Raw genomic sequence first — 27,066 nt, 5'->3', positions numbered from 1 at the left:
TTTAAAAAGTTTAAATAAAATTTTGCAGAAAGCTATTTTAGAAGGTTTTTAAAATTAACATAGGTGCAACAGTAAACAGATAGCTCTTAAAATGTACAGAAATTCTGATTGAAATTCCTCCATTCACCTAAAGAGTTAAGATAAAAACTATTGCAGCCTATGGCTGAACAACTAGTATTAAATAAAACAAGGCTAGCCCCAAGCTTTGCAAGACCCCAAGGCATTGGGGATCAGGGAAGTGCGGGCCTTAGCATTTTTGAGCAGGCCTGTGGAAAAAATTACTTGCTGTCCACCCTCTTATCCCTCAACCCTAACAACTGGCTTATGTTTGCAAAGCTCTTTCAAAGGAAGAAGTTCTAGAAACATTTTGTTTGTAATGTAATGAATTCTCCACTCTATTTCTATCTCCTGTTGGTGTAGCAGAGTTTATAAGCCAACTCTGGGTTCATCATTGGGTAACAGGTTTGAACTGGGAACCTGTTATCAAAGGGCCACTGAAGTATGGACTTTTAAGTTGTTCTTTGTTGGTGGAAAAGGGGAGGGGGAGATCACAAGAGGATGTGCTGCTCATGTGTGCTGAGAGTCAGGTTTCCAAAAATACATAGTACATACCTAGGAGTTGCACTGAAAGACAATGCAGCTAATCTGCTTTGTATGTTCTGTAAATCTTCTACTTAAAACTCAAAATATTAACACCCAGTTTTATTTTCATTATTTCAATATGGTCATACCTATGCTATATCAGATACTGCTCAGTCTCAATCATACAATAAATGGTCATCAACTTTTAAAAGTACAGATTTTCCGCTTCTGTTTCTCCTTCACTGACTGGAATGTTCAATGAACTAGCACAGACAGAATACCCCACATAACGCACTGAACATAAAAGAAAAACATATGACAAATATATTTTATCTCTTTATTTTTTTCCAGAATATTTTAATATTGAAGCCCATGTTGTTATTTTCAGGGGAGCAGGAAGGGAAAAAGGGGAGGGAGAAGAGAGAAAATATGGAGACAACTCAAATTATTTAATTTATGGTTTTGTGAGTGGTCATTTTTGTAGGCAACAAATGTTTTTTGTTTTTGTTTTTTTAAATAAAAAATGAAGAGCACCATTAAAGAAAGCATGATCCCTGATTTCTAAAGAAAACACTGTCTTTAAAAAAAAATTGTTAAAATGCTTCTTGCACTCAGTCACATTTAGTCAGGTAACAAAGCAAGCATAACAGTATTAAATTGTAGCAACCCCACTGAAATCAACTACTCCCCCTTCCGAGGATTCAGAGAACCATTTCTGAGCTTGTCCTGTGGGAATAATGTTTTCTTTGGTAGAGGATTGAAGGAGGGTTTTTACTTCTCCAAATGTTGATAGAAAAAAAATAAATCTATGCATGTTAGGGATTTTCCCCTTAAATCTGTATTTCTCATGCATGTTAAATATGGATTGATTTCACATTGCTGTTACACTCCAGGAGTAATACTGCCCTAAAAAGGCATTGAATGGCTAATGTCAAACAGATGTAAACATTCAAAATACTGACAAATTAAAAAAAAAAAACACAAAAAACCCTGTACTGAAATTGTGAATTGAGTTAGGTTTCTGTAAAGCAGAAGAAATATTTTACAGCAGTACAAGAGAATTATGGCAACAAAGTAAAGCACTTTTCTTGTAACATTCATGAACAGTACAAATACGACAAAGTTATTCTACAGACTAAATTATTCTGTAACTATCAAATATAGTACAAAGCGAAATATTATGTGCTATAAAAGAAGCAGCTCCTTTAAATTTGACTAAAAATGTTTTTGTTGGTTTTACAGTGACAAAAGCATGATTACTGAAGACAACAGGATTTTTAGATTCAGAAACATTTAGCTACACAGGTCCATGATTATCCACACTGAATATTATTTTTTGCTTTCCCTCAAAGTTCTACAGAAACACAGATAAAAAACCGCTGTGCTCCTGTCACAAAACTGTAGAAAGTCATTCAGTGTTTAAAGCAGGGCCGTTCGCATGTGTCAGCTAAGATGATCCCTTTAGATGACATTTTTGAGCTTTTGAGTGTTCATCCTGGTACTTCACCACACCTTGGTAAAACTGCTAAACCAGAGGCTACAATAACTATTCTGAAATTGTGCGTGTGTTTGTAAGGGGAAGGGAGGTGCAGCATAAGATAATTTTACTTCAGAAACTGCATTACAAAGCACCATATGCACCAGTTTATAAACTGTGCAAGGAATTCCAGGACCCTGAAAAAAATCTGAACATTCTGTAGCTTACCCTAACAACACAGAGCCCTCATCAAGAAAAGGGATATTATTCTGCTTTATGGCTCAACCTTATTTTTAAGTTAATTCATTTCACGTGCTAAACCTCAGCAGGTAAACAGAATGCTGAAATGAAGTGCCCAGTTCACCAATTTTTTTATATTATTTCAACTAAGGGAATTTCTGACTGGAAAATTAGTTTTGCACAGGAACAGACAAACATACACACTACAAATGCCCTAATGTTAACGATACACCTCAAAAATAAGCAGATTAAAAAAAAAAGGAAGGAAGGAGCACAAGAGTATTTCTTCCTCTCTCCCAAAAGTGCTGCAACTAGGGAAAAAACTTTGGATATTTTCCAAAAATGCATGTGTGTAAATTCCTGCGGGATGGATGGATGGACTGACACACACAAACACACAGAGGTGTCTTCTTAAGTAATGCTTATTCTCACCACTTTTCAGTGCATAAACCTTAAATGTTCAACAGTGCAAACTGCACGATCACTAACAAAACAGAGTGACATGGGGATTGAAATCGGGACAAAATTAGACAAAAACAGGAGCAATCCAAAATTCAGTTCTAATCTTAGGCCTGGTCTACACTAAAGGGGGGGGGGAAATCGATCTAAGTTACGCAACTTCAGCTACATGAACATAGCTGAAGTCGACGTACTTAGATCTACTTACCACAGTATCTTCACTGGTAAGTTGACGGCTGATGCTCCCGTCGACTCCGCCTGCGCCTCTCGCCCTGGAGGAGTACTGAGTCGATGGGAGAGTGCTTGGTGGTCGATTTATTGCGTCTAGACTAGATGCGATAAATTGACCCCCGCTGGATCGATCGCTGCCCGTCGATCCAGCCGGTAATGTAGACAAGCCCTTAGGAGGGTACAATTTTCAAGAGCACCTGCATGATTTAGGAACATAAGTCCCATTTTCAAATTAAAAGTCAGACTAATTTTCAAATTAAAAGGAGACTCAGGCTCCTAAATCAGTTAGGTGCTTTTGGAATTTTACACTATGGCTATAAATCACTTACATCACTCACCAGATGTTTCTAAGTGGGTCAAATTCATTCCTAAAGCAACTCCACTGATGTCAAATAGAAGTCAATGCAATAGCACCATGGAGGGGGTTGGCCAATTCTATTATATTATTTAGCATCATTTTGTCCAAAGCAGTTTTATATAACATTTTATCTTATCTCAAATATGCAAACTGCAACCACAGTACAAAGATGCCATTGACATGAATTCATATTATATCATATTATTTACTCCCTCATCCGTTATTCAAAATAAAACATTTTTGGATGCTACATTTTCTTTCAATACCATGCCAGTCATGGGTAGAATATATTTCAAGTTGCAAGTAAAAACAGATACTGATACGTGCTGTGGACAAGGGATTCTGAGCCAGAAGTAAAAAGATTCCGAGCTCTCAGAGGGTTCATATAAATACAGGTTATCATGATTTTAAGAACTGGCCAATCTGTTTATTTAAGGGAATAAATTCTACCTCTACCATATGTAAATGCAATAGGATATAAGTCCAATACAGAAGGCTCCTTAAATATGGTTTGGTATGCATGACTACAATATACTCATGTTTACCCATGTGACCAACATAACTCCCATTTGGGTAGCCATCAGCATACCACTGGAAATTACTTTTCAACGGTTTATTTTTGGTTTGTTTTTAATTCCACAGAAAGGTTTGAAAAAGTGGAAAATCTGTGGGATTTTCACCTTTCATAAAGGAGTGCTTTTGTATACAGAAAATATATTACTGTATCAGCAACAATTTTGTTAATGGAATCGTCAATAGCTTTGGATCACATGGTGTCAAAAATTAAGACTTAGATGTCACTACTACAGTAAAACAGAACTCTAGTTGCACCACAGAACTTCTTATGGCAGGAATGTACTTCCTACAATGTTCCAACGAATTTTTAAAGACAATCAAAAGGAATAGTATAGTTTTTGTTTGTGAAAATGGTCCCAAAAGAAAATAAATGGGATTTGTATATACGGTAGAACCTCACTAATATGCACTGATGCCAGGGAGACCAATGACAAATTAAATAATTATAAATTAGTAAGCAAGAAAAGATCATAAACAAACAAGTATAATGGATCATATAGTGTACTTTTTTCATTTGACAGTTTTATTGTTCATGTTAATACTTCAGGATATACCAGTAAATGTGTAGTGTTATATGTTTTGTATAAATACTAAAATCTGATTAATACGAGACCTCAACTCACTGCTATTACATGTTTCACTGAGAACTAGAGAGAGAATCTCTGTTTTTTGTGCAGATGGTAAGGTGTATATATTAGTGAGGTTCTACTGCAATGGTAAAAATTACTTTGTTCTCTATGCTCATATTTGTTTGGGCTGTCAGCCGCATGTCAGCATATGGGGTACTCGTACTGCACATTTTGTGTTCTTGAATCTGGAGTAAAAAACAACAGCAAGATTTTTTCCTGTCCCCAACAGCTGCATGTGCTTTATCCCTTTATAATATTTTTCTTTTAGGTGGACAGGGCCCCAAAATTACTGCTGTTGTCCTCTGATGTTATGGTGGCTAATGCATCTGGAATGCAGCTGTAGTCCTCAACATAAATACAGTACTGGATAAATACTGAAGATTATTTAAAAGATGCAGTATCCCTTTAAAACCCCCCACCTCTTTACTCCCAACTCTCTAAAAGATACTATAAGTGGTCTGAAATCTTTAACAGAAAAAGGTAGTGTTAAGTCATTTTTGAAAATAAGTTTTTTAAAAAGTCAAAACTTAAACATATTTAAATAGATAGTAAAGCATATAGGAGGGAAAATAACTGATTTTCTACTATTCAGCTCAACACACAATTATAATCTGTCCTCAAATCATTATTTATACCTTAGGATCAACCTTAGGCCATGGAAATGCTATTGAAATCCAGAACCTATTTGTTACCTAGACCTGACCCATATATGTGTTTGGGATAGATAGCTCAATAGGTGTACAGGGAAGGTTTGGGGAAGAGGGAAAAAGAGAGGGTGCTCAGCTCTCTAAGAGAAGTCGTTACTTCCTCTACACTCCATTAAAGCCAAGAGATTCTAGACATGGTCCAGCTAATCAAACCACATTTACAAATCTAATTCTCAGGGAATCAACAAGAACAGCTGACAATTAAAACCTTACCTCCATAATGCTTTGTGTAGGAGTGAGCAAACTCCTTTAATTAAATCTGTCTAAAGTCTCTCTCTTTCTTTTGCTAGGTTGACCGTCTATAAGTTATGGATGGTAAAGGTGGGTTCAAGAAAGCAATCATCATTAGAAAAATTGCAAGTCAATTTAGTAGCTCTGAAGGTGATTTGTAACAGAACACCAAGCTACTTTACCCAAAGCAGTCTTTACTCAATTTGTTAGTCATCTTGTTATCTCCGCACTTGCAGTACCCCGGCAGTTAGAAATCATGAGAATACAACTAACCTGTTATTCTTAACCTAGAGGGTCTGCTATCATAATAGATAAGTGGGGAAATAGTGTGCTGCACTTTGTGCAAATAAATAGAAGCTAGGAATGACATGTTAATACCTTTTCTTTTAGACAGCAAGGAAGCTCATAGAAGCTTAGTAACAAGTTTGTTATTTTTTTTTAAAGAAATTCTAACGGTTTCTTCTTCTTTCCAGGGAATGTCATGCAAGCAGAAATAACTAAATTCTGAAACAAAGCATCACCAGAAAAAAAAAAAAAAAAAAAAGGCCTAAAATGTTACAATTTCTCCACTTCTTTGTTCTGCTCTCCCATGCTGAGAAGGGATACTGCATCTTTGACTCAGTTTCTACCGTACAACCAAACAAGCTACACACAGTTTTGAAGGGCCTATGCAGTCATCATGGCAGAAGGCTCCACAGCCTTTGCACACTATCATGGCTTTCAGCCTGCAAGAGCATTTCAGTTCCAGTTCATCTGCATTGCTGCTGTCAGCAAATTTCTGAACCGGAATCGGAACGTTCTGATTAGACAGACCTGTAGCAGTATTTGAGCCACTTCCCAAAATTCCAATAGATTTTTCAATCGCAGATGCTGCCCTTTTGAAGCTTGTGCTACCAAAGTGTATAGTTGGATAATTTCCACAGAGCTGCTGCTGCTGTGGGTGCTGTGTTTGTATTTTCTGAGTCGCTAATTGGGTAAAAGGCTTCTGTGGCTCAGAAAGTAAATAGGAAGAGAAATCTGCATTTTTTAATGCAAATGCTTTTAACTGTTCTTTTACTTCATTCTGATCGTAGGAAGCTTGTTTTATGCCCAGTTCGCAGCTGCTGCTTAAACCTTCCTCAAAAGAAACAGGTTCAGATTTTATATTGCTACAGATGCTTGCTGGCTGAGGCCAACTAAGTCTTTTAGTGGTTTCCATAGTAACTGTCGGTTGTTTTTGATCAGATGGGACTTCTGCGTTTGGAATAGGGGGAGGAGGAGGAGGAGGAGGATGCACTAATGTTTTATTCTGGAGAGTTTGTGAGGCACTAGCAATGTCATCACCTTCCTTAATTTGAATATTAGGGGAAAAAACACTTCCTAGCCTCAGCTGGTGAGCTGCTGCAGAAATATTGACCTCTCCCAAACCCTTCTGTTCCAGGTGCCTACTGAAAGCAAACGCATTGCAGCCAGATGGGACTTTTGAAGTAGTTTGCAACAAAGCTGCCGTAGGAATGGGGCCTCTTGCAGCCATGGACATTTGGTAAAAATGCTGTCTGTGTGAGGTACTAGCTTCTGCATGAAAACTGCCATTTTTGTCAATGTGAAATAAGTTCTGTTGGAAACTGCACGAAGGCAGTGGCCTCTTCTGCTGCTTGATCTCTGGACTGTGAGCAATTCTGTTCTGAACTGCATGTTTGCTCAGCCACTCTTGTTTAAATGGCTGACCATGCCCTAGTTGATTCATGTTGGAACTGATTACACAAGGAGCCACTTTAACATCTGTGTCCATTGATAGCTTCCCAAGCTCACATTTCATTTGAGTGTGCTCCCCCACAGTCCTGGCCATCCGCTTTTTTGGATGGTTTTCACGCTTTCTAATTTGCAGTGGGGCTATGCTGCCTGCTGTAAATCCTTTACCATCTGGATTGGGTGAGCTGGAAGGATTTTCAACCATACTTCTCTCAGATGCTGATGTTTTACACACTGAGGTAGTTTGCAAAGGCAGGGGAAGCCTGTTAATTTCTAGTTTGGCTCCTGATCTGGGCTGCGGCAGCACTTTTTCCAAAGGCAGGTTGCCTTGCAGTAACTGTGTCACTAGAGGATTGTTGGCCTCAACTGATGACAAACGACAGCTAGAGCTTCCAGCACTTGTAACTCTTTTTAGGGTTTCTGTTGTCAATGACAAAGAGTCCTCCATGGAATCCGTAACAGATGTCTTGGAGGTTTGTGTCGGCTGTGCACTTGTGGCTATTTCTGCAGTCTGGCTAGGCATTTCAGGTCCGGTAAAATCTTCAGTGTCCATCCTAAAGCACTTGTCAGCTTCGGTAGTTTCTGATTTAACAGGAACAGCGATGCTTGTCATAAGACTCCTTGACTGCAACTCTGACATTTGCATGTAACTTGAAGGTTCAGTTTTGACATTTTTTAAACAGTTTTGCTCTGTATATTCTTTATGCTTATTTGGGTTAAGATGGCTGACCACTGGCTGGTCTGTGTGCATTGCCTCTTCATCATGCCAGCAAATTCTGCTATTAGTGTTATACTGATTGACACAGGCAGCATCTGCTTCACTTTTAAAGGCTGAAGGACCTCGTAACTGCTCCACAAAACCTTGGCTGGGGGCAACAACCTCAATTAATTTATCTTGAGGAGTAAGAGGCACTTCTTGAAGACTTGTACAAGCTGCCTGCAAGGTTTTGCCCTCTTGCTTTGCTGTAACAGTTATGAAGCTGGAACTGTGCTCAAGGCTTTCATTACTGACTATTTCAGGCCTGCTTATTACAGACACCTGAGGACATGCTATATTTTGTAAGGCAGTTTCTGCCCTCACAAGTCTGCTCTGCAGATCTATGCTGTTTTCTGCATTTTCAATGGAAGCAGCCAGTGACAAACTGGAATTTAATGTCGTAGTGTGGTCAACAATGACTTTACAAGGTATAGACCTGTTCATGGCTGTTTGTGTAAAGTTCACTGGCTGAGATTTACTGGACAGATCTATTCGGTTTCGTGGTCCAGAACTTTTTTCCAAGTTGTCAGCACTTAATTTAGCAGTGTTGTCGTAAGAACTTATTGTCACCATATTACCAGTAAACATTGAAATGGGTGGTCTTGCAACAGAATCTACTGCAGCCGCATCACTGCAGCTTAAAGCCGCTCTAACAGTACTGTTAATGGATACAGTACTTTGCTCACTGCATCCAGTTATGGCTATCTTATCAGAAGAAAATCTAGCAGTAGTCCCCACTGGGGGAATCAGTACAGAACTACCTGGGAGATGATTTGGCAAATTACTTGCAATGGACGAAGTCGGCACAGTGGTATATTGACTGGAGACTGCATTATTTGCACTGCTACTTGATACTGGCAACCTTTTCTCATCAATTGAATTTGATAAGACTGTACTGTCTATTGAGGTTGGAACAACAGTGTTATCAATACATTTTGGTACAATGGCAATGCATGGAGTATCAACCCCTTGGGTGGATTTCAGCATGTTTACATTACAAGCCGAAATTGTTGTGTTTGTACTGTCAACAGACATTAAAACAGAGGATTTATCAAGAGAACTTGCAAAGGGAAGTTCTTGAATTGTTCCCGACATAGCAGTGCTGCAAACAGACGCAGGGACTGAATTTTTACTATAAAGCACTGGCACATTGTTACTTTCAGTGGAGGTAGATGAGATAATTTTCTCACACAAATGTGGCATAGGTATGTTTTCATCAGAACTGTGCACAGATATGTCCGTAGCAGTTTCTGGCAATGCAGCTGTGTTAAGTGACTGCTGCAGTAAAGTGTTAGTCTCACGGAGGTGAGCAGACTTGTTGCTAGGAGACCTGCAGTTAGGATTAACTATAATGACACCAGTAGAAACTTCAATCTTTGTGTCAGAAGGAGTCGAGGTCTCTACGTACGAAGGACCTTCCTTTGAACTGAGCTGAGACTTTGCTTCTTTACTGGTCTGGAGTAAATGGGCTCTGGCTTGATGCTTTGCAAATAGTTTGGCCTTTGTTTGCTCCTTGATGTGTGCCAGTGTTCTTGTCTTCCCACCTTCGCAGGGACTCCCCATTGCTCCAGAGACTATGCTTGCAGCTGCTGCCACAGCAGCTGCGGCTGCAGCCTCTCTCTGGGCTCTAGCTTGCTGAGCTCTTGCCTTGATATCTGCAAGAGTTCTAGCCCCAGTGTTCCTCCCGCTGCTGACTGATGTACTCTGGGAAACCCTAGGTTCTGGTTTTGAAACAGGTTGACTCTTGATAATAAAAGGTGGCCCAATTTTTGAAAGTTGAATCTAAAAGAAGAAAAAAGAAAACAATTTTAATGTGGTATCATACATATTATATTTCTCTGCTGTCTCCTAAAAGGTTCAGAGCATGATAGCGAATTAGAGGTCAAACTAGATGATCAGGTGGTCCCTTCTGGCCTTAAACTCCATGATTAGAATTATCATGCAGGGTAGTTGCACAGAAAAATGCTAAAAGTTAACGATATGTTCATTTTACTATTTTGTCATTCTCTAACAGAAGTAATGAGTACTTGAATTTGCCTCCATAGACCTACCCTTTTGTTGAGAAGGAAAGTTGACCGAATGTGATAAAATATAATGGTTATCGGATATAATTAATCACACCTTCCTAATCTCCATTGTATCTAGTTGGAGATCAACCTGTCTAATGCAATGGGACTGGAAAAGGGCTTCCTAGTTAACACATACTGCAAATGTTTGAAAAATAATAATCATAGTGTTTTTGCTCCTCACTCCAAAGCATTCAGGCCTTGGTAACTACTTAACCTTTCCCTCGTTACACCAAACATTTATTGTAATATCAAATGCAACCAAAAAACCTTTCCTCCAGCTAGGAGGAGTCTGAAATTCCTCTGAGTCTGTAATTCATACCATACCAAGGATCAATCTCTAACTGTGACTTAAAAGGGGTGAATCACAAAAATGTCTTTTTCCCTCCCTAGCGCCCTAATTTTAGGACACCCACTGTAGTATCTTTCTGGTGCATCACCTGCTCACTACTGTGTATTGAGATCCCAATCCTGCAAATATTTATAAAGTGTTTAATGAACGTACATGAATGATCTCACTGAAATCAATGGGATGACTCATATTATTTGTAAACATAAGCACATGCACAGGTGTTTGCAGATTGGGGTGTAAGAGTCATGAGGTCATATCCAAGACAAGCTCCAACAACAATCAGTGGAATGCACTTCTATTAAACACATCAAGCCAGGCAGAATAGTATTTTAACCTCTTAAAATAGACACATTTTTCAGCTGTCCAGGTTAGTGGGGCCTCAGTGATCAGTGAGGTGACTTTCATTTGGAGAGTAGCAGAGAGATGAGCTATGTAACATTTATAGAGAAAGTAGCCATGTGATAAATGTGAGTTAAGGGAAGTCAAAGCTACAAAAGAGCCCTTATGGTTTGGGACACTGGCAGGGTCATTCTTATAAGGAAAGGTAGCCGTTATCAGTGGCACCATCTTACAGAGCTAAATACTGATTAAATAAAGAAATGATTAACACATGATTTTCCAAAATAAATTTTAGAAATGCCTGCTGCTGTTTCAGTATCTCCCTTCAATGTCTCTGGGGCTGTCTCTGTTGGTAGGAACTGCCATTTCCCCAGCAGGGGACCAATTTGATGATGCAGTGTGGGATTGAAAGAATCTGGTTTTCTATTAGAAAGCAGTGGAACTCAAAGTTCCAGTGCTGTAGTAATATACATTTTATTTATCTCCACAGTACAGCACAGACAGTGTCAGTATAACTTTCCCCACACAGCTCTGCCAACGGGCCTCAACCCTGACCTTGAGGGAAAGAGCAATTCATTATATGTGCCAATTCAATTCTTGGCCTGTCTGCCGAATCTGCCAATTAGTGCTAGTTATGGTGGTGGTTTTGTAATGTCGAAACTTCTCAGCTGGGAAATGGAATGAGATCAAACTAATTTCACATATACCAATGAATACCCAGCAGATAGTGACCAAAAATCAACACTACTGATTTCATCTGGGTTTGAACTAGCAACCTACAGACAAAAGGTTCCATCATCTAGAACTAATCTCTTGAATCATTTTGTTCCTCCTCTAATTTTTTTAAAAACATCGGTTAGTTTAATAGTTGTGTTAATGTAAGTGTTATTAACTCATTTCTTAAAGTACACTGCTACTTTAAAACACTACTTTGAAACATTTTGCTTTCCAGCTCAAAAGCAGATCTTTTCCAACCCTACTTTGCAACATCAATATTGATAAAATGGTAACTATTGTTTGATTGTTAATTTTTTAAATTATAATACCTTTTTCTCCCTAGTGATCTACTTTTCTTTGTAATTAGATAGTGATTAGAATTCCATATATGAGGCTGGAGTCTTTTAACAAAAAAACAAAACAAAAAAAACCAAGAATACCACTAAAGTTAGACTGGACTAGCTTCCAACTGTATTCTTGCTCATCAACAACTGTTAGCTGGTCCATGCTGTAGTACTAGTGATTGAAACATTTACTGTATTTGCCCTCCTGGCCAGATTAGCAATGTTCAATGACTATAGCAGTTACAAATAAATGGAAAAAAGGGACAGCTCTGAATAATTGGGAACTCACACTGCACAGCCAGTAGGTTGAGTTAAGTAGACTGGACCTAAGTTTTGGCCAATGTCCTCATGTACAAAACTAAGATCGACAAGACATCACAAAACAGACTAAATAAATCTATTGTCATCACATGTTAAAAAGAAGAACTTTCCAAACAGAGCAAACTTTTTAAAAAAAGACAAATGTGTACAAAACAATTTATCTAGCTAGTATTTTGCCGCCTTTGCTTTGCTGCTATTAAAGATATGTGCATTCTCACGAAGACTTTCTCCCTTACAGCTAAGGTTCTGCCTCCTAACTGTACAGGGAAATCTTGTAGTTAAGCCATCATGTGTCCCAGTCTTGCAAAAAGATCTGCAAGCACAGGCCGTTACTCATAGAATCTCAGGGTTGGAAGGGACCTCAGGAGGTCATCTAGTCCAACCCCCTGCTCAAAGCAGGACCAATCCCCAACTAAATCATCCCAGCCAGGGCTTTGTCAAGACTGACCTTAAAAACCTCTAAGGAAGGAAATTCCACCACCTCCCTAGGTAACCCATTCCAGTGCTTCACCACCCTCCTAGTGAAAAAGTTTTTCCTAATATCCAACCTAAACCTCCCCCGCTGCAACTTGAGACCATTACTCCTTTTTCTGTCATCTGGTACCACTGAGAACAGTCTAGATCCATCCTCTTTGGAACCCCCTTTCAGGTAGTTGAAAGCAGCTATCAAATCCCCCCTCATTCTTCTCTTCTGCAGACTAAATAATGCCAGTTCCCTCAGGCTCTCCTCATAAGTCATGTGCTCCAGCCCCCTAATCATTTTTGTTGCCCTCTGCTGGACTCTTTCCAATTTTTCCACATCCTTCTTTTAGTGTGGGGCCCAAAACTGGACACGCTACTCCAGATGAGGCCTCACCAATGCCAGAGAGGGCAGAATGATCACGTCCCTCGATCTGCTGGCAATGCTCCTACTTATATAGCCCAAAATTCTGTTAGCCTTCTTGGCAACAAGGGCACACTGTTGACTGCATATAGAGCCTCTCTGCTTTCAATCTGGATCCCTTTGCAGGACTGAGGAATTGACCAGTTATAACAAAAATGACTCTGATGTAACAAATTCACTATTTCAACTTCCCTGGGGAAGCCAACTAGAAAGAAAAACAGACTGTGAGCGAGCAGGCCCTTGCTTAATTTTGAATATTGTAGACTGGGGAATAAGCAACTATACTAAGAAACAATGGAAAAGTCCATGGATTTATTTTTAAGTCATATATATTTGGATTGTTTTCCCTTACATGAAAGTAACTTTGCAACAAAAAAGAGGTAACTCAAACTGTGCAACACAGAAAGAGAGGTATTGGAAATTGCTTATCTTTCTCTCCTTATACCAAACATTTAAGAGAAACAGAAACAAATCCAGAAGCAATCAGCAGATAACTCATCTTTAGCCTTCTGACTCAGTAGGCATTTACTACCACTTTACCTTGAGGGGTGGGACTCGGGGCTCTTCTCTAGGTGGCTGCTCTTTCTCGGATGGACTCGTCAATGGAGCATTACGATTAGACTGATCATCTTCTATTCTAGCTCTCTTCTCTTTACAGATTCCAAAACTGTGCTGCTCTGCAGTCTTTCGCTTTGGGATCTCTGCATCTCTATTTTCAATTCTTACTTCAGGTGATTTTGTGGGTTCTAATAACTTAGAAGAATGGGAACTCTCCAGCCGTATCTGTGCACTGCTTTGTTGTTTGTGTGACTTACTTCTGCACACTTCTGAGAATGAAGTCTTTTCTAGAGATGAGGTATATACTTTATCATGTGGTTTAATTGGAAGGAGTTCAGTGCTTTTGCCCACTGTCCCTTCTGATACGACAGATATCTCTAATGGCGAGAGCACACCTTTCTTTTCCACTCTTTGCTGAACATGATGATTTTTAATTTTGATCACTTCTGGAGAAGAGAGTTCTGAAATGGAAGCAATATAAGATTTCTCAATTTCAGTATGTGATCTACATGATTGATGAGTAAGATTTTTGCTCTGGGGCTCTTCCAATATTGAACTTTCGGGTATATTTGCTAGAGGACCCATTTTCATAGTTTCAGCTGTACTCTGAATCAGTTTCTCTTGCGCAATAAGATTTTCCTCTTGAGATGCCTTAGGAATGGTTGAAGTTTCTTCTTTTAAAGGGGAGAGGGATTCTTCAGATAAACATGGTGATTTCCTTTGCTGCAGAATGAGTCTTTCACTCTGTGGGGAATTAGAAATTGGAGATGTTTCTGACAGAAAAGGTAAACTGGTTGCCATAGATGTTTCAGAAGCTAGAAGTACAGAAGACACGGAAGAGGTTTCTGATGTTAACGGTAAATCAGACATTGGAGAGGTTTCTGATGTTAAAGGTAAATTAGAAGCTGGTGATGCCTCTGATGTCAAAGGTAAGTTTGATGTCAGAGATGCTTCTGAGGTTACAGGTGAAGTGGACACTGGAGATATTTCTGACATTAAAGGTGTGTGCAGGCTTTCTTCAATGGTCTTTTGCTGACTATCAGGTTCAATATTTTCACTGCTGGCTGCCTCAGATGAACAAGCCGTTTCATGAGATGCTGGAGTACAGGGTTCCTCTGAAGTGGACTGTGTGTCACCTCCTGGAGAGGCAATACTGATACAAGGTCCCTCTGGGCTTTCAGAGGAAAAGGAAGTTTCAGAAATACAAGCATTTTCAGATAACTGTTCATCAGCGTCACTCTGTAGCTCCATATCAACAGCAATGCCTCCATCAGTGAACAATGAGCCTTCTAGAGCAGAGTTTTGTGTTTCTGGAGCACTTAGCTCTTTTGTAGACTCAGAATCCCTCTCTGCTGTATCGCTGACAGAGTTCGTAGATGAAGCAGATTGTGCAGGTGATAAGCAATCCTCCAGCTGATCAATCACAACTGACATTTCTTCCTGAGGACATTCTGATTTCAACTCCACTTTAATTTCAATGTGAGACAAAGTATCAACTACATCATTCATCACAACACAGGATGCTGAGTTGTCTGCAAGTGGCACTGCTTCTACTTCTTCATTAGTACCAGCTGGGCTTACTGGCTCCTCAGAAAACTCATGTTCTGTTTTATGGTTCTCCTCTTGGCATTCACAGATACTTGTCTCAACCTCCTCAGCAATCTCTTCCTGAATTACAGATTCGTCAGGTACCAATATATCCTCTGAATCTGATTCCGCCATTAGATCCTTGACTGGAACCTGTTCCACATTACAAAGAGACTGACAGAAATCTCTTTCAGGAAGAGGTGGAATTTTCATGCTTTTCTGTTCATGGTCCTCAAAAGTTGTTTGTTTAGAAGGACCAGGCATACCAGAAGATCCACACAGCAAACTACTCTCGTCTTCATCACTGTTCTGTACTGAAGTGAGCTTCATAGATTCTTCTCTTGACATTCCCAACCTAAAATACAAACCACTTAAGTTAAAATGTCATATCATAGAATCATAGAATATCAGGATTGGAAGGGACCTCTGGAGGTCATCTAGTCCAACCCCCTGCTCAAAGCAGGACCAATCCCCAGACAGATTTTTACCCCAGTTCCCTAAATGGCCCCCTCAAGGATTGAACTCACAACCCTGGGTTTAGCAGGCCAATGCTCAAACCACTGAGCTATCCCTCCCCCCCCATGTAATCACAGACAGAATTAAACAATGACTGGATTTTTGTCCTATGCTTTTACTGAATACATGCCATTAAAAGGGCATTGTCATATAAAAAATAATGGGGTAGATTCAACAGAGTGATGCCAATTTACACTAGCTGAGGATCTGGCTTTATATATTTAGGAAAACAAATTTCCTTACCTGTATTACTTATATTACCTTTGATTAGTAAAACTTCAGGAATTTTAAAAATGCAATTTACTTTTTATTATTTAACCATTTGGCATTTTATTCAAATTGCACATAAAATGCAGACTATTTGGTTTTACTTTTATTTATACTCCATTTCCCTTTCTGATTTTCATATGCCAGCACAATGCTGCAATAGTAGCACTGCAAGTATTGCAGGAGAATTGTTTAAATTCAGTGAAAACAGTTTTGGTTTGAAATTTAAAAACAGTTCAGAAAAATATTTCTATTAGTATCACTTTTGCCTAAATTAGCAGGAAAAGCTGCATTTCAGAAACTCATTCTTGCCTCCAGCTGATGAACTGTTTCTTTTCTGTTTAGAAACTTCTAATAATTTCATGTGTTTTTACAATGAAAATTTAAAAAATCCCATTTCATCCTCATTTATTTTCCAATCAAGAGTCTACTACACAAAGTAAGAAAATATCAGTGGCAAGCTCACATTTTTGATTCCATTCTATTTCAGAAGCATATGAAGCAGCATTATTTTAAGATGATAAATTTAGGTCTATGCATACACAACTCATCAGATTTCTCTATAATAAAAAAATCTTTAACATTCTTAAATACAAAATAAACGAGGCGTTTATAATCTTTGTATTTTAAGTGACTGAAGTGTAAAAAGTCACAGTGTGGGCCCTTGCTTACACTTCCATTTTAGGATGTTTTCTTAATCCCTTTCTTACCTAAAATATTATATATTAATTTACATATAATTCTATTGCTTTAGACAAATAAAACTAACACACAGCTAAGAGTTGCGGACAATTGGTAAAAAAAATTATAAAAGTCATTGGTTTAGGTTGAAAAACGACAACTGAATTTAGAAACAAGAGCTATTGAGAGAAAATATAAAAAGAGCATGATCCTGCACTCTCATTTCTGAACAAAGACAATGGGGCTGGAGAATACTGAGCACCTTTTGGAGTGGGCAATGGGGGACCATACCAGCAGCAATGTGACACTCCAGAGTGCTGGAGAAGACACAAATGCTAGGCTGTGGTGGTAGGAGGGGTATGATGGTCTTCCGAACCATATGCCAATAACAGAAGATTGATCTCCATCCTCAATTTAATGAGAAGACAATGTAACTGAATAAACAAGTGAGTGATGTGCAAGAACGAAGGATATCAGGAAATTAAGCAAGCAATGGTTCTGAATAATTTGCAGAGGGTGACAGAGGAAATAGGAAGTTCATTTAGGTCCACACTGTAACAGCTCCAAGTATGGAATAATCATGGAATGAATCAACATTTTTAGTAGCACACTTTAGGAATTCTGAATAGATGGCATTGTTGACTATAAAATAACAATCATGTTATAAAAATCAATCAATAATCAGTAACCAAAAAGAACTCCCAGTCTCTTGAATGGAAAAGCAAAGCCAGTCTCAAGAAAGGGAGGGGGGCAGGGGGAAAGGTACTGTACAACTGAAAGCCAGTAAGAGGACCTTGTTTTTAGCCTTGTTAAATATGAGGACATTCTGGAGCATTCGATATAAAATGTCTACCAATCACTTCGTAATATAGGCAGTGGTGCTGGAAATAGAGGTGCTGGGGTTGCTGCTATACCCCTGGCTTGAAGTAGCAATAACAGACCCCAAACTACATAGTTTCCAGGATCAGCACCCCCACTATAAAAACTGTTCCAACACCCCGGAATATAGGAAAAATAGAATACATAATAGAAAAATACTGTAATATAGAAAAAATATATCAGCTGAAGAATTAGGAAATGCAAGAGAAAGCTGAACATAATCAGCACAGAAACGATACTCAAAACCAGGCGTCCTAATAATTTTAATGAAGGGGAAGAGATACAATGGAAATAGAAAGGAGGAGGGATTAATCCGCTGAATCTACCCCATTATTTTTAATCTGACAATGCCCTTTTAATGGGATGTATTCAGTAAAGGCATAGGGCAATAATATTTCTGATATTATGACTTAAAAGATGTTCCCATGGGCTCAGAGAACAGTGGATGAAGAAGCTTGCAACAAAGGAAAGCCTTAAGATCACAGGGTCTAAGATGATAACAGCCTGCACAACTGGCTGGTCTTTCCACTGTTTTAAAGACAGCAAGACACCAAGACTGCAGTTAGATGGAAAGCAGTGGTCAGCACCACCATGTTGCATGACAGACACTTGACAAAATTACCGTACTTAGTGACGGACTTGGGGGGTGGGGGAGGTTATGTCATTCAGTCATTCAATTTTTTGAAAAATTATCACGGACCTCAAAATTTTTCTGCGTACAGACATGTTGTTGACCCCTGATGGAAAGTATCAGATTGATGGTAATGGTGTTCACTGTACTGAAAGTGCTTCTAATTGGCTAGTGTGGAATTATTTGGTAAAGTCTGACAGCCAGTCTTGAAATTAAATATAGCCATCAAAGGTACACAGAGGATGATACAGTAATCCATATTAAAGGGAAATCAGTGAGACTATTTTGGCATTTAATTAAGAGTTTTAAACAGCATTAAAATTCAGAGAATACTGGCCTAAAGCCAGTGCCTAGAGGTAACAACTGGTTAGCATCACCACAGCCACTTTAATCTCAGAGCAGGAAAAGAGATAGTCACCACAAGATAAGACCACTGGAGTCAGATTCATCAGGTGACAATCATGTTTTTTCTAAAAGTGCAAATAGTTAATATATCTGGAATTGCACATCATCTGATCATGATTAAGTACATCAGTTGATCAAAGGTTTACTATTTCAAAGTAAGAGAACATGGAGAAAACAGAAAATAAAATGGATGAAAGTGAACAATAGGAAGGAGACCTTGCTACGTATTATGTAATACGCAGAGTCCGGCAAATAGATGGTAGGGCTCTTGGGCACAGTCTAAAGCTATGAATTGAAAGGGGGTTTCATCAGGGTGATCCCAAAGATTCTCAATTTATTAAAGATCCATCTCCAGGTAGATGATGGAACTTGAGAGCCAGGTAATGGAATATTTATAAGCAGTTAACTCAGCTGAGGCCACAACAAAATCACCAAACTGACTGGAGAGGAAAATCGGTCAGACTCCAGGGTGACACCCAGTTTGCTGCCAACACACCTGAGAAATAGCTCATAAAGAATCGGAGCTATCAAGAGCTTCCATTTCAATGGAATCAAAGTATCTGAAGGCACTCAATCCAAACCATATTCAAAACAAGTTTAAAAAACCCAAGTCAAAACAAGGTAGTAAGCAGCAAGTAGACTGAACTCTAGTAAAGATGTTGCCAGACAAACCATAGTCCACCAAAAAAACCACACTTGAGACAAGTCAAGCAGTAGAGAGACCTAGAGGGGTGAAACAGCAGGTGCCCGCAGATTAGCCAGATGAGAACCATGCCGATGAAACAGAACAGGTGGAGAAAAACAGGTTCAGTCTAATGGTCAGAAGAAATTGTGAGTATTATGACACCTAGCATTACTATCTGGATGTCAAAAACCTACCGTCAATACTGCCCAGTGTCATTGTCATTGCAGACTGAACCTTATCTGTTGGCCATGGCACCCAACTTTCAGTTAGCAAGGTAGGACTGCTGGTTCCTTTTAGCATAATTAATACTACGCCCTATGGACACGTTACTCATCAGTGCATTTGGAACACTGTTTCCTTTAAAATAAGCTAATAATTTTGCTTAGTTTGTGTTTAAGCTTCTAATTACAGCAGAAAGTCCCAAGGCAACCTTTCAAAACAGCCCTCCTCTTAGAGCAGAGTTCTGTAACTCTGACTTGTATACTAACATGCATAATTAAAGGCCATTAGACTCCATAAACAAATGGCTAGCTTTACATATATTTAAATGAAGAGGTCTACAGTTGGACTATATCCTGGTCTCCAGGCTTTCAAGGAAAATGCTTTGCCACTTGATCAAAAAGAGCAGTTCTGTTACACTAAGGCATCCAAGAGTGTTAACAGATAAAATGGTATTCAAATAATGCTCATGTTGTGAGAAAGCTGCTAGCAAGGAAATGTAAAGTTAAACTTGAAATTCAGTCCTTTAATCTGCTGCCTTGTTTCACCGAAATACTGCCGTGGTGTGAAATCCATGAATTGTGCAAGGTAGCACCTATGCTCTAATGTCCAGGCACAACGCTTTAGTTACTGTCATAATCCTGGCCTTTATGTAGATGCAGGTTTTGGTCTCTGAATGTCCATGACTGCTTAAGTAAACAAAGGTTTTTTAAAATAAATAAAATATAAAACGATCCTACACATTATAATGGCTCCTTTGGGCCTTTTCTGTCTATTAAACACACATATTATCCACACAAATTTTACACAGGATGTATTCTAAGTTATAAACTGAAGCCACTTTAAAGTTAGAAGTGCACAAAGAATTACATAAAAACCAAAAAACTCAATATAATTCTATATTTTAACACCTACATAAGTCAAAGAGCACTGGACTGACTTTTTAAAAGCCATTTAAAAGGACATTTTCAGGTTTAAAAAACATTAACCAATTTCCTTACCTATATTAGATTTTTAAAACAGAAAGAATTTAAGGGCTGTAAACAGCTCCTGTAAACTGGGATAGCTTTACTGACATCAGAGCTATGATGACTTACACCAGCTGAGCCTTTGGCCCGATACATCTAATTCACTTTACCCCTCTTCTGATATTTGTTTTGTTTTTGTACCTCATCTCAGAAAATAAAATTAGACTACTCAGTTTCACTTTTGTAAAGTTATTCTCTAGTCAATTTCACCTACCTATTGTGTGCACTAGCACAATGCTGGAATGTCTGGGTCAGAAACACCTTAGGAGACTAATTTTTTTAAAATGACTTTTTAAAAAATGTCATAGAAACATCTCTATTGGTTTTCGGTTTTGTAAAAGCTTTGTTTATAATTTCAGGCAAAAACTGGCTTGTTACAATACTTTTAAAATAAAAATTATTCCCACGTTCAGACTCTGTATTTTAAATTCTGCACAGAATGAATTTTTGTGGATGAGTTCTGAACCCCATAAAATGCATTTTTAATGTAAATGCTGACATGCCACTACAATTTTACCCACAATTTCTTATATTGGGGAACTACTGCCTTTGATAACTGGTTTATTAAGTTTTACAACCTTTCTGACTGTACTATGTGAAGCACAGAACAATATTTTCATTTCCTTCTAAAAGAAAATGAAACAAAATGGTTTTTGGTCCAATACTTACTTTTCACCATAAAACCTTTCAAAGAACCTTTCCTTCCAAGGTTCTGTTTTCTTTTCCTTTTCAATCTCTTGTCTGATGCGCAACTGCATTTCTGGAGTAAATTCTCCTAAAAAACAAATACTAGCATATTGAATAAAAGTTGTCAAGGTTTACGCTAATACGGGACCATTATATATTGTACAAAGATACACATATATACTGTTCTTTGTTATTGCCATCCAAACAGTAATTCAATGCAAGACAAAGGTGAGTGTGACCTGCAAGATTGCAATTAGCATATAACTTTGGTATTTCCAAAGTATATTGGTGGGATTTAGTCACATGCATTTATGTTTTCAAAGCTGACAGTGATGAAAATGCTTATTTAGTTATTTTTAAACTGCCCAAATAAGCTGCCATAGCGAACTGTAAAATTATTAACTGAAAAGAGATTCTCTAGAATAAATTCAAAACTGAATCAGCAATTACTGTTGCTGAATTTCTGCTGTACTGCATTCTCCATTCTAAAAGTATTTCTCAAATATACATTTTTTTTTTATTTTGGCTAAGAAAAAAAGGCATCCTTCATAAAAATTAATATTTGGTAAATCTGAGAACAAGTAGAGAGTTACCTTCTGCCAATCGTTGTTTCCACCCTTGTGCTGCATATGCAAAGAATTCATTATTTAGAGCGGAACTACTGAGGCGCAAAACTCCATCACTTCCCATCTAGAAAATAAGCCGATGGTAGCAGAAGACACTGTCAGAAATAGCTTCAACTAAGATTACATAAGAATAGAGTTCCAATTAAGGGGAATGGGAAGGGATAGGAAGTGGGAATAACAAAGGAAATCAACTACTAGTATTAAAACAGCATTTTCATTATAGTCATTACTGTAAATGCAAGTGGCCTAATCCAGCATCGATGTGCCTACTTCAAAAATCATCAGTATTACTGATGATCACACATTTTACAACTGATTGATGTGGTTTAAATCACAGCCATATACCTTGAGCTTAATATGCCTAGAATTGTTGTACACAAAATCCAGATCATTATTGTACTTCCTGGAATATAGTACAGAACAAATTAATTAAATGTAATGAAGGCAGTAACTTTAGCATATTTCTCTGTGCTGAAGAAACCTAGTTCCCATGACATCTAATATTCCCTACTTGCTGAAAGAAGGGTGGAGAAAAACAATTTTCCTTAACAAAAACATAAAAAGAAAGAAAAAAAACGAGTATAACATTATCAATAAAAACAAAAGCAGCAAAAACCCTGTAAATGCAATTTTACAGGCAGCAAAAGGGTGAAAATGGTGGGTGTGCTAAAATAGTAATTATTTTTACTTTCTACATATGTAAAACACAGTTATTATGAAAATATTATTTGAACTACCTCATCTGCAATAAGTGATTAAAACAAGTCTAGTATTGAATCTCTTTTTATGGCATACTGGACACATTTTGTTTTTCCATTTCATGTGTGCATGTTGAAATACTGTAGATAACAATTTATCAACTAAGCAAATCAATAAATAAAATGCATTACAGGTCACATCACATCTATAATAATTTTCCTGTAACAGCAGCAACAACAACAAAAAAGATAAAAACACCAGACAGAAAGGGCTTTAGTAGGAGCCAATTTGTTCAGGTCAAAGGTACCTAGTGCTCAGTATAGTTCATTATACATCCTTTGAGGTTGCTAAGAGATAAACGTTTGACTGCTTTCTCTGTCATCTGCTAGTGCAAAGCGTCACAATTCTCAGCATGCCAGCACACTAATTTTAACTATGAACCTAACTCCAACTGCTCTCCTCCATCCCAGATCTGGAAATAGAGAAGGGAGCAGATGTCACAGCCACATTTAATAATATTTAACTATATCTACCTAGTTATTTTCCTGATTTACAACTAATGCTGCTCTCACTCTCCAGCAGTTTTATAAATTTAATCACTTCACAGCTGATTAATAACCCATAATACTCTGTTTTATGAACTAAAGAACACAAGAGTAAGTTTTAAAATACAAAGTAGTGAAAACAGGAAGACTGATCAAGGTAGAGTCTGGGAGCTGGGTGCCTCAATCCTGAAAGGAAAACTATAAAGGACCACCACTGACTTCAGTGGGGCTCAGTGAGGACATGTGTCTGTCTGGGTGGTTCTCCTTGCAGGGCTGGGGCCTTAAGCTGCTTCTCTTTTTTGTCTGAACACAGCAATGGCATTTCCGTGCAAAGTCAATACAACAGAAGCAGTTGCTGGCAAGTAATATGCTATTTCCTTTTCTGCTCCAAAGCTTAATGTACTGTTGCTGCATACCTCCTACACCCCACAAACGTAAAGGGACCAAGGGTCTGAGTCATGCATTACTTTGATCAGCTCAAGGGTCTAGCATAAAGCAAAGTGGAGATTCTAAAGAGAGAAGATGATTACATCCAAGAAAGAGGAACTGATAAAGAAGGTGAGAATTTAGTTTCTATATACTACTACAGAGATACATTTAGATGACCAAATATATCCATGGTTCTCAAACTTTAGTACTGGTGACCCCTTTCACATAGCAAGCCTCTGAGTGTGACCCCCCCCCTTATAAATTAAAAACACTTTTTAATATATTTAACACCATTATAAATGCTGGATGCAAAGCAGGTCTTGGGGTGGAGACTGACAGCTCGCCACCCCCCATGTAATAACCTTGTGACCCCTTGAAGGGTCCCGACCCCCAGTTTGAGAATCCCTGAAATATATGTTGCAGAAATTCTTTGGGTAAAGATGCAAGGAATGAAAAACAAAGCAGAAATGACTGTGGACACCACTTAGAGATCACGAGGACAGGAGAGAGAACAAAAAATTCCTAGACTAGTTTCTCAGGCTCCAGTGCCAATGGGAGATTTTAACAAACATCTGCTGGGTAAAAAAAATATAACCCTAAAACATTAAACAAGCAGTTCCTAAATTACACAGAAAACAATTTAATGATCCAGAAAGCGAAACCACTCCAACTAGAGGAGAAGATGCCCATGATTTATTATTTTTAACTAATCTGAAGGAACTGTTTGAGAATGAAAGAACAATAGGGAAGCACTGAACCAGTGACCACTATCTAGACTCACTTTATTAAGGAATGGAATGACATAACGCAGGAGTAACAGATATGAGGTAAGCCAATTTTGGGGGTTTGAGAAATCTACTAAAGTGCAATATGGTTAAGCACTATAGTCCACTGCTGTGGTTAAAGGCTGTAGAATCCTAAGAGACAGCAAGTCAGATCCTGAGCTGGTGTTAATCAGCATAGCTCCACTGTGGAGTTACACCAATTCACATCAACTGAGGATCTGGCCCAAAATAATTAAGGCACAGCAGTCAAAATTTCTTTTGAAAAAGAATACAAGAAATAAGAATTGGCCAGCTTCTGTGACCTTATAAAATACACTCAAAAGTTTGAGGTTAAAGAAAATCTGTACTGAGAACAGAAAAGGAAGAACAGACTCAATCAGTGAAAGCTTTAAAGGAAAAGGAGGATGGCAGAAAAGCAGAGTGAGTTAATGATAACCAAAGAGGTTGAGGTGAATAAGAGAGGCTAAACTAATAAGAAGTAAAAAATAGCTGACATGTTAAACTCCTTTTTAAATCTGTATTCAAGAGGAAAAATAGAGAAGTCTGAAAACTTTAAAAAAAGAAGCAAGATCTTGTAAAACTAGCTATTGAAAAAGAACAAAGATAATGGAATACTTGAAAAATTTGAACACACGGTGTGCAGATCATCTGATCTAATGATACAAAACCTATAGCATAAAGGAAATGCGTTAAACAAATTTACTGCACCCAGAAGCTACTGAAAAATTATACACAAAGATTTCATATAGTTCAAGGCCAGAGGGGATCATTAGAAAATCTTCTAGTCTGACCTCTGTGTAATCACAAGCCATTAAATTTCACCCACAATCCCGTGTTGAACCAGTAAATTGGGTTAGACTAAAGCATTTCAGTCCTCAGAGATTAAACTGCTACATGCCACAGGCAGAAAACAGGGGAGACCAAGGTGCCAACAATGCCTGATGTCCCTGGAATGGCAGGGAATTGATAAGAGACACTCAGGTGTTCCTAGCAGGTTCTCTCTACTCCATACCACAGAGAAAGGCAAAAATTCCCAAGGTCCTTGCCAATCTGACCTGCAGGAAAATTCCTTCCTGAACACAAATCTAGCGATCAGCTATGCCCTGAGCATATGAGCAAGATACACCAGCCAACCATTTCAGAAAGAGGATTCTTTATATCATCTCAAACACTGGTCCACCCAGTCTGGGATCCTATCTCCAGCTGTGGCCATTCTTGATAATTCTGAGGAAGGCAAAAAACAAACAAACAAAAAACAAAAAACCCCAACCACCATACACACCAAAATGCAGTCGGTCAATTGTTCATCCACGGGAAAAAATATTCTTCCTGACCCCAGTTGGCAGCCAGCTGAAGCCCTGAAGCATGAGATTTGTTTATAGTGATTGTCTTAATGCAGATCTGAAAATGGCATGAGCATGATGAGAGCAATGCATAGCTTCCTATTCTCTCCATGGACCATGAAGTGAGAGAATATAAACCAGACTCAAAGACTCTAAGGCTAGGAGGGAACATCACAACCACCCAACCTGACCCTTGTGCACACAGGCCTTAGATTTTTTCCCCCAGAAGCTGGATTAAAACAATCTTTTAAAAAGATATATAAACTTGTCTTAAAGACACTTAGAGCTGGTGAGTCCACCACCTATCCTGGTAAGCTGTTCCAATGTTTAATACCCTCAATATTAGGAAACTGCATCTTATTTCAAGGTTGAAATTCTAACTTCTAACCATTGAATCTAATTATGCTGAAACATTTACTCCCGGGGGAATTCTGTGCCACTGTGCATGCGCAGAATGTATGTCCCCTGAAGATTTCTTTGCTTCCCCACAGAAAAATGACTTTCTGACAGGGAAGCAAAGTGAAGCCACAGAAGTGGTCATGCGACCCTCCCCAGCAGTATGTTTTGGGTGCCCAGGGCAGCCAGCAGAGAGGTAAATCACCGTGGGACAGGGGGAGTGACTGGGGAAGACCTGGCTGGTGGTTCCTACCCTGCGCCGGGCAGGGCTGCTAGTCCCAGCTGGGCTGGGGAGACTGGGACTTCCTCTTCCCCTGCACAGCATTCAGGGCTGTGTCAGACCCACGCCCAGATTTCTCCCCCGGCTGTAGGAAGCTCTGCAAACTCCGCCCCCCACGCTTTCTGCACCCCTTGCTTCTCCACCCAACCCCCATGCATCCAGACCCCCTCATACCCAGACCCACTGAGCCTCACCCCGCTGCACCAGAACCCTCCCCCCCGAGCCCCACTCCCCCAGCATCTGGACCCACCACTAAGCCCCCCACACCCAGACCCCCTGCCAAGCTCTATCCCCCCAAACCCAGACACCGCCCACTACTGAGCCCCAACCACTTTCACCTGGACCCCCTGCACAGTCCATTGTAGGGACGCATAGCTCCCGAATCCTAGCCCACAGGTGCGGCACACTGTGTCTGTGGCTATGAGGCAGGAGTGGCCTTCACCCCAGCGTCTGTGATTAGGAAACTTATTGGCTGACTTGATCATCACCCTCGCAGCTTGCTTTCACGTGCACAAGATATGGGTTTGTTATCTTATGTTGTTGTACACTGTACACTCCTCCTATGCGCAAGAATTTAACCACTTAGAAGTGTTGTAAGCAGGGAGGTAGAAAGAATAAAAAGCCCAGGGAAAATTCCCTGGGAGGCTTTTGGGGCTTTTTGGCTTTTCGGCTACCACAACCTGGCTTTCTGTCTCCTTCCTTTCTCGTCGCCACATCTGGTGACCCGGACGTGATAACCCCCTGCTCACCAGCTGGATACGCCGAGTGCATCCCCGCGGCCGTTTGCCGCCCCTGATTCGTGAGTATGGGGGGGGGGGGG

At 39.1% G+C, this 27,066-nt stretch overlaps 1 protein-coding gene across 2 annotated transcripts in view; it reads right to left on the bottom strand.

Moving 5' to 3' along the window:
• Positions 1 to 6,043: 6,043 nt before the first annotated feature.
• The window catches only part of ASXL3 (ASXL transcriptional regulator 3), a 151,587-nt gene continuing 130,564 nt past the window's right edge, over positions 6,044 to 27,066 (bottom strand). For both annotated transcript variants that reach the window (XM_024192869.3, XM_026661865.2), the window contains 4 exons: positions 21,737 to 21,833; positions 21,126 to 21,231; positions 13,541 to 15,500; positions 6,044 to 9,760 (listed from right to left, as the gene is read on the bottom strand). In XM_024192869.3, the coding sequence (XP_024048637.2) occupies positions 6,116 to 9,760; positions 13,541 to 15,500; positions 21,126 to 21,231; positions 21,737 to 21,833 (5,808 nt within the window). In that variant the 3' untranslated portion in view covers positions 6,044 to 6,115. The remainder of the gene's footprint in view (positions 9,761 to 13,540; positions 15,501 to 21,125; positions 21,232 to 21,736; positions 21,834 to 27,066) is intronic.

Source organism: Terrapene carolina, unplaced genomic scaffold (assembly GCF_002925995.2).
Source record: "Terrapene carolina triunguis isolate 2854851 unplaced genomic scaffold, T_m_triunguis-2.0 Scaffold58, whole genome shotgun sequence".
In the NCBI taxonomy this organism is placed as follows: Eukaryota; Metazoa; Chordata; order Testudines; family Emydidae; genus Terrapene; species Terrapene triunguis.
This window is presented reverse-complemented; position numbering and strand designations above follow the sequence as displayed.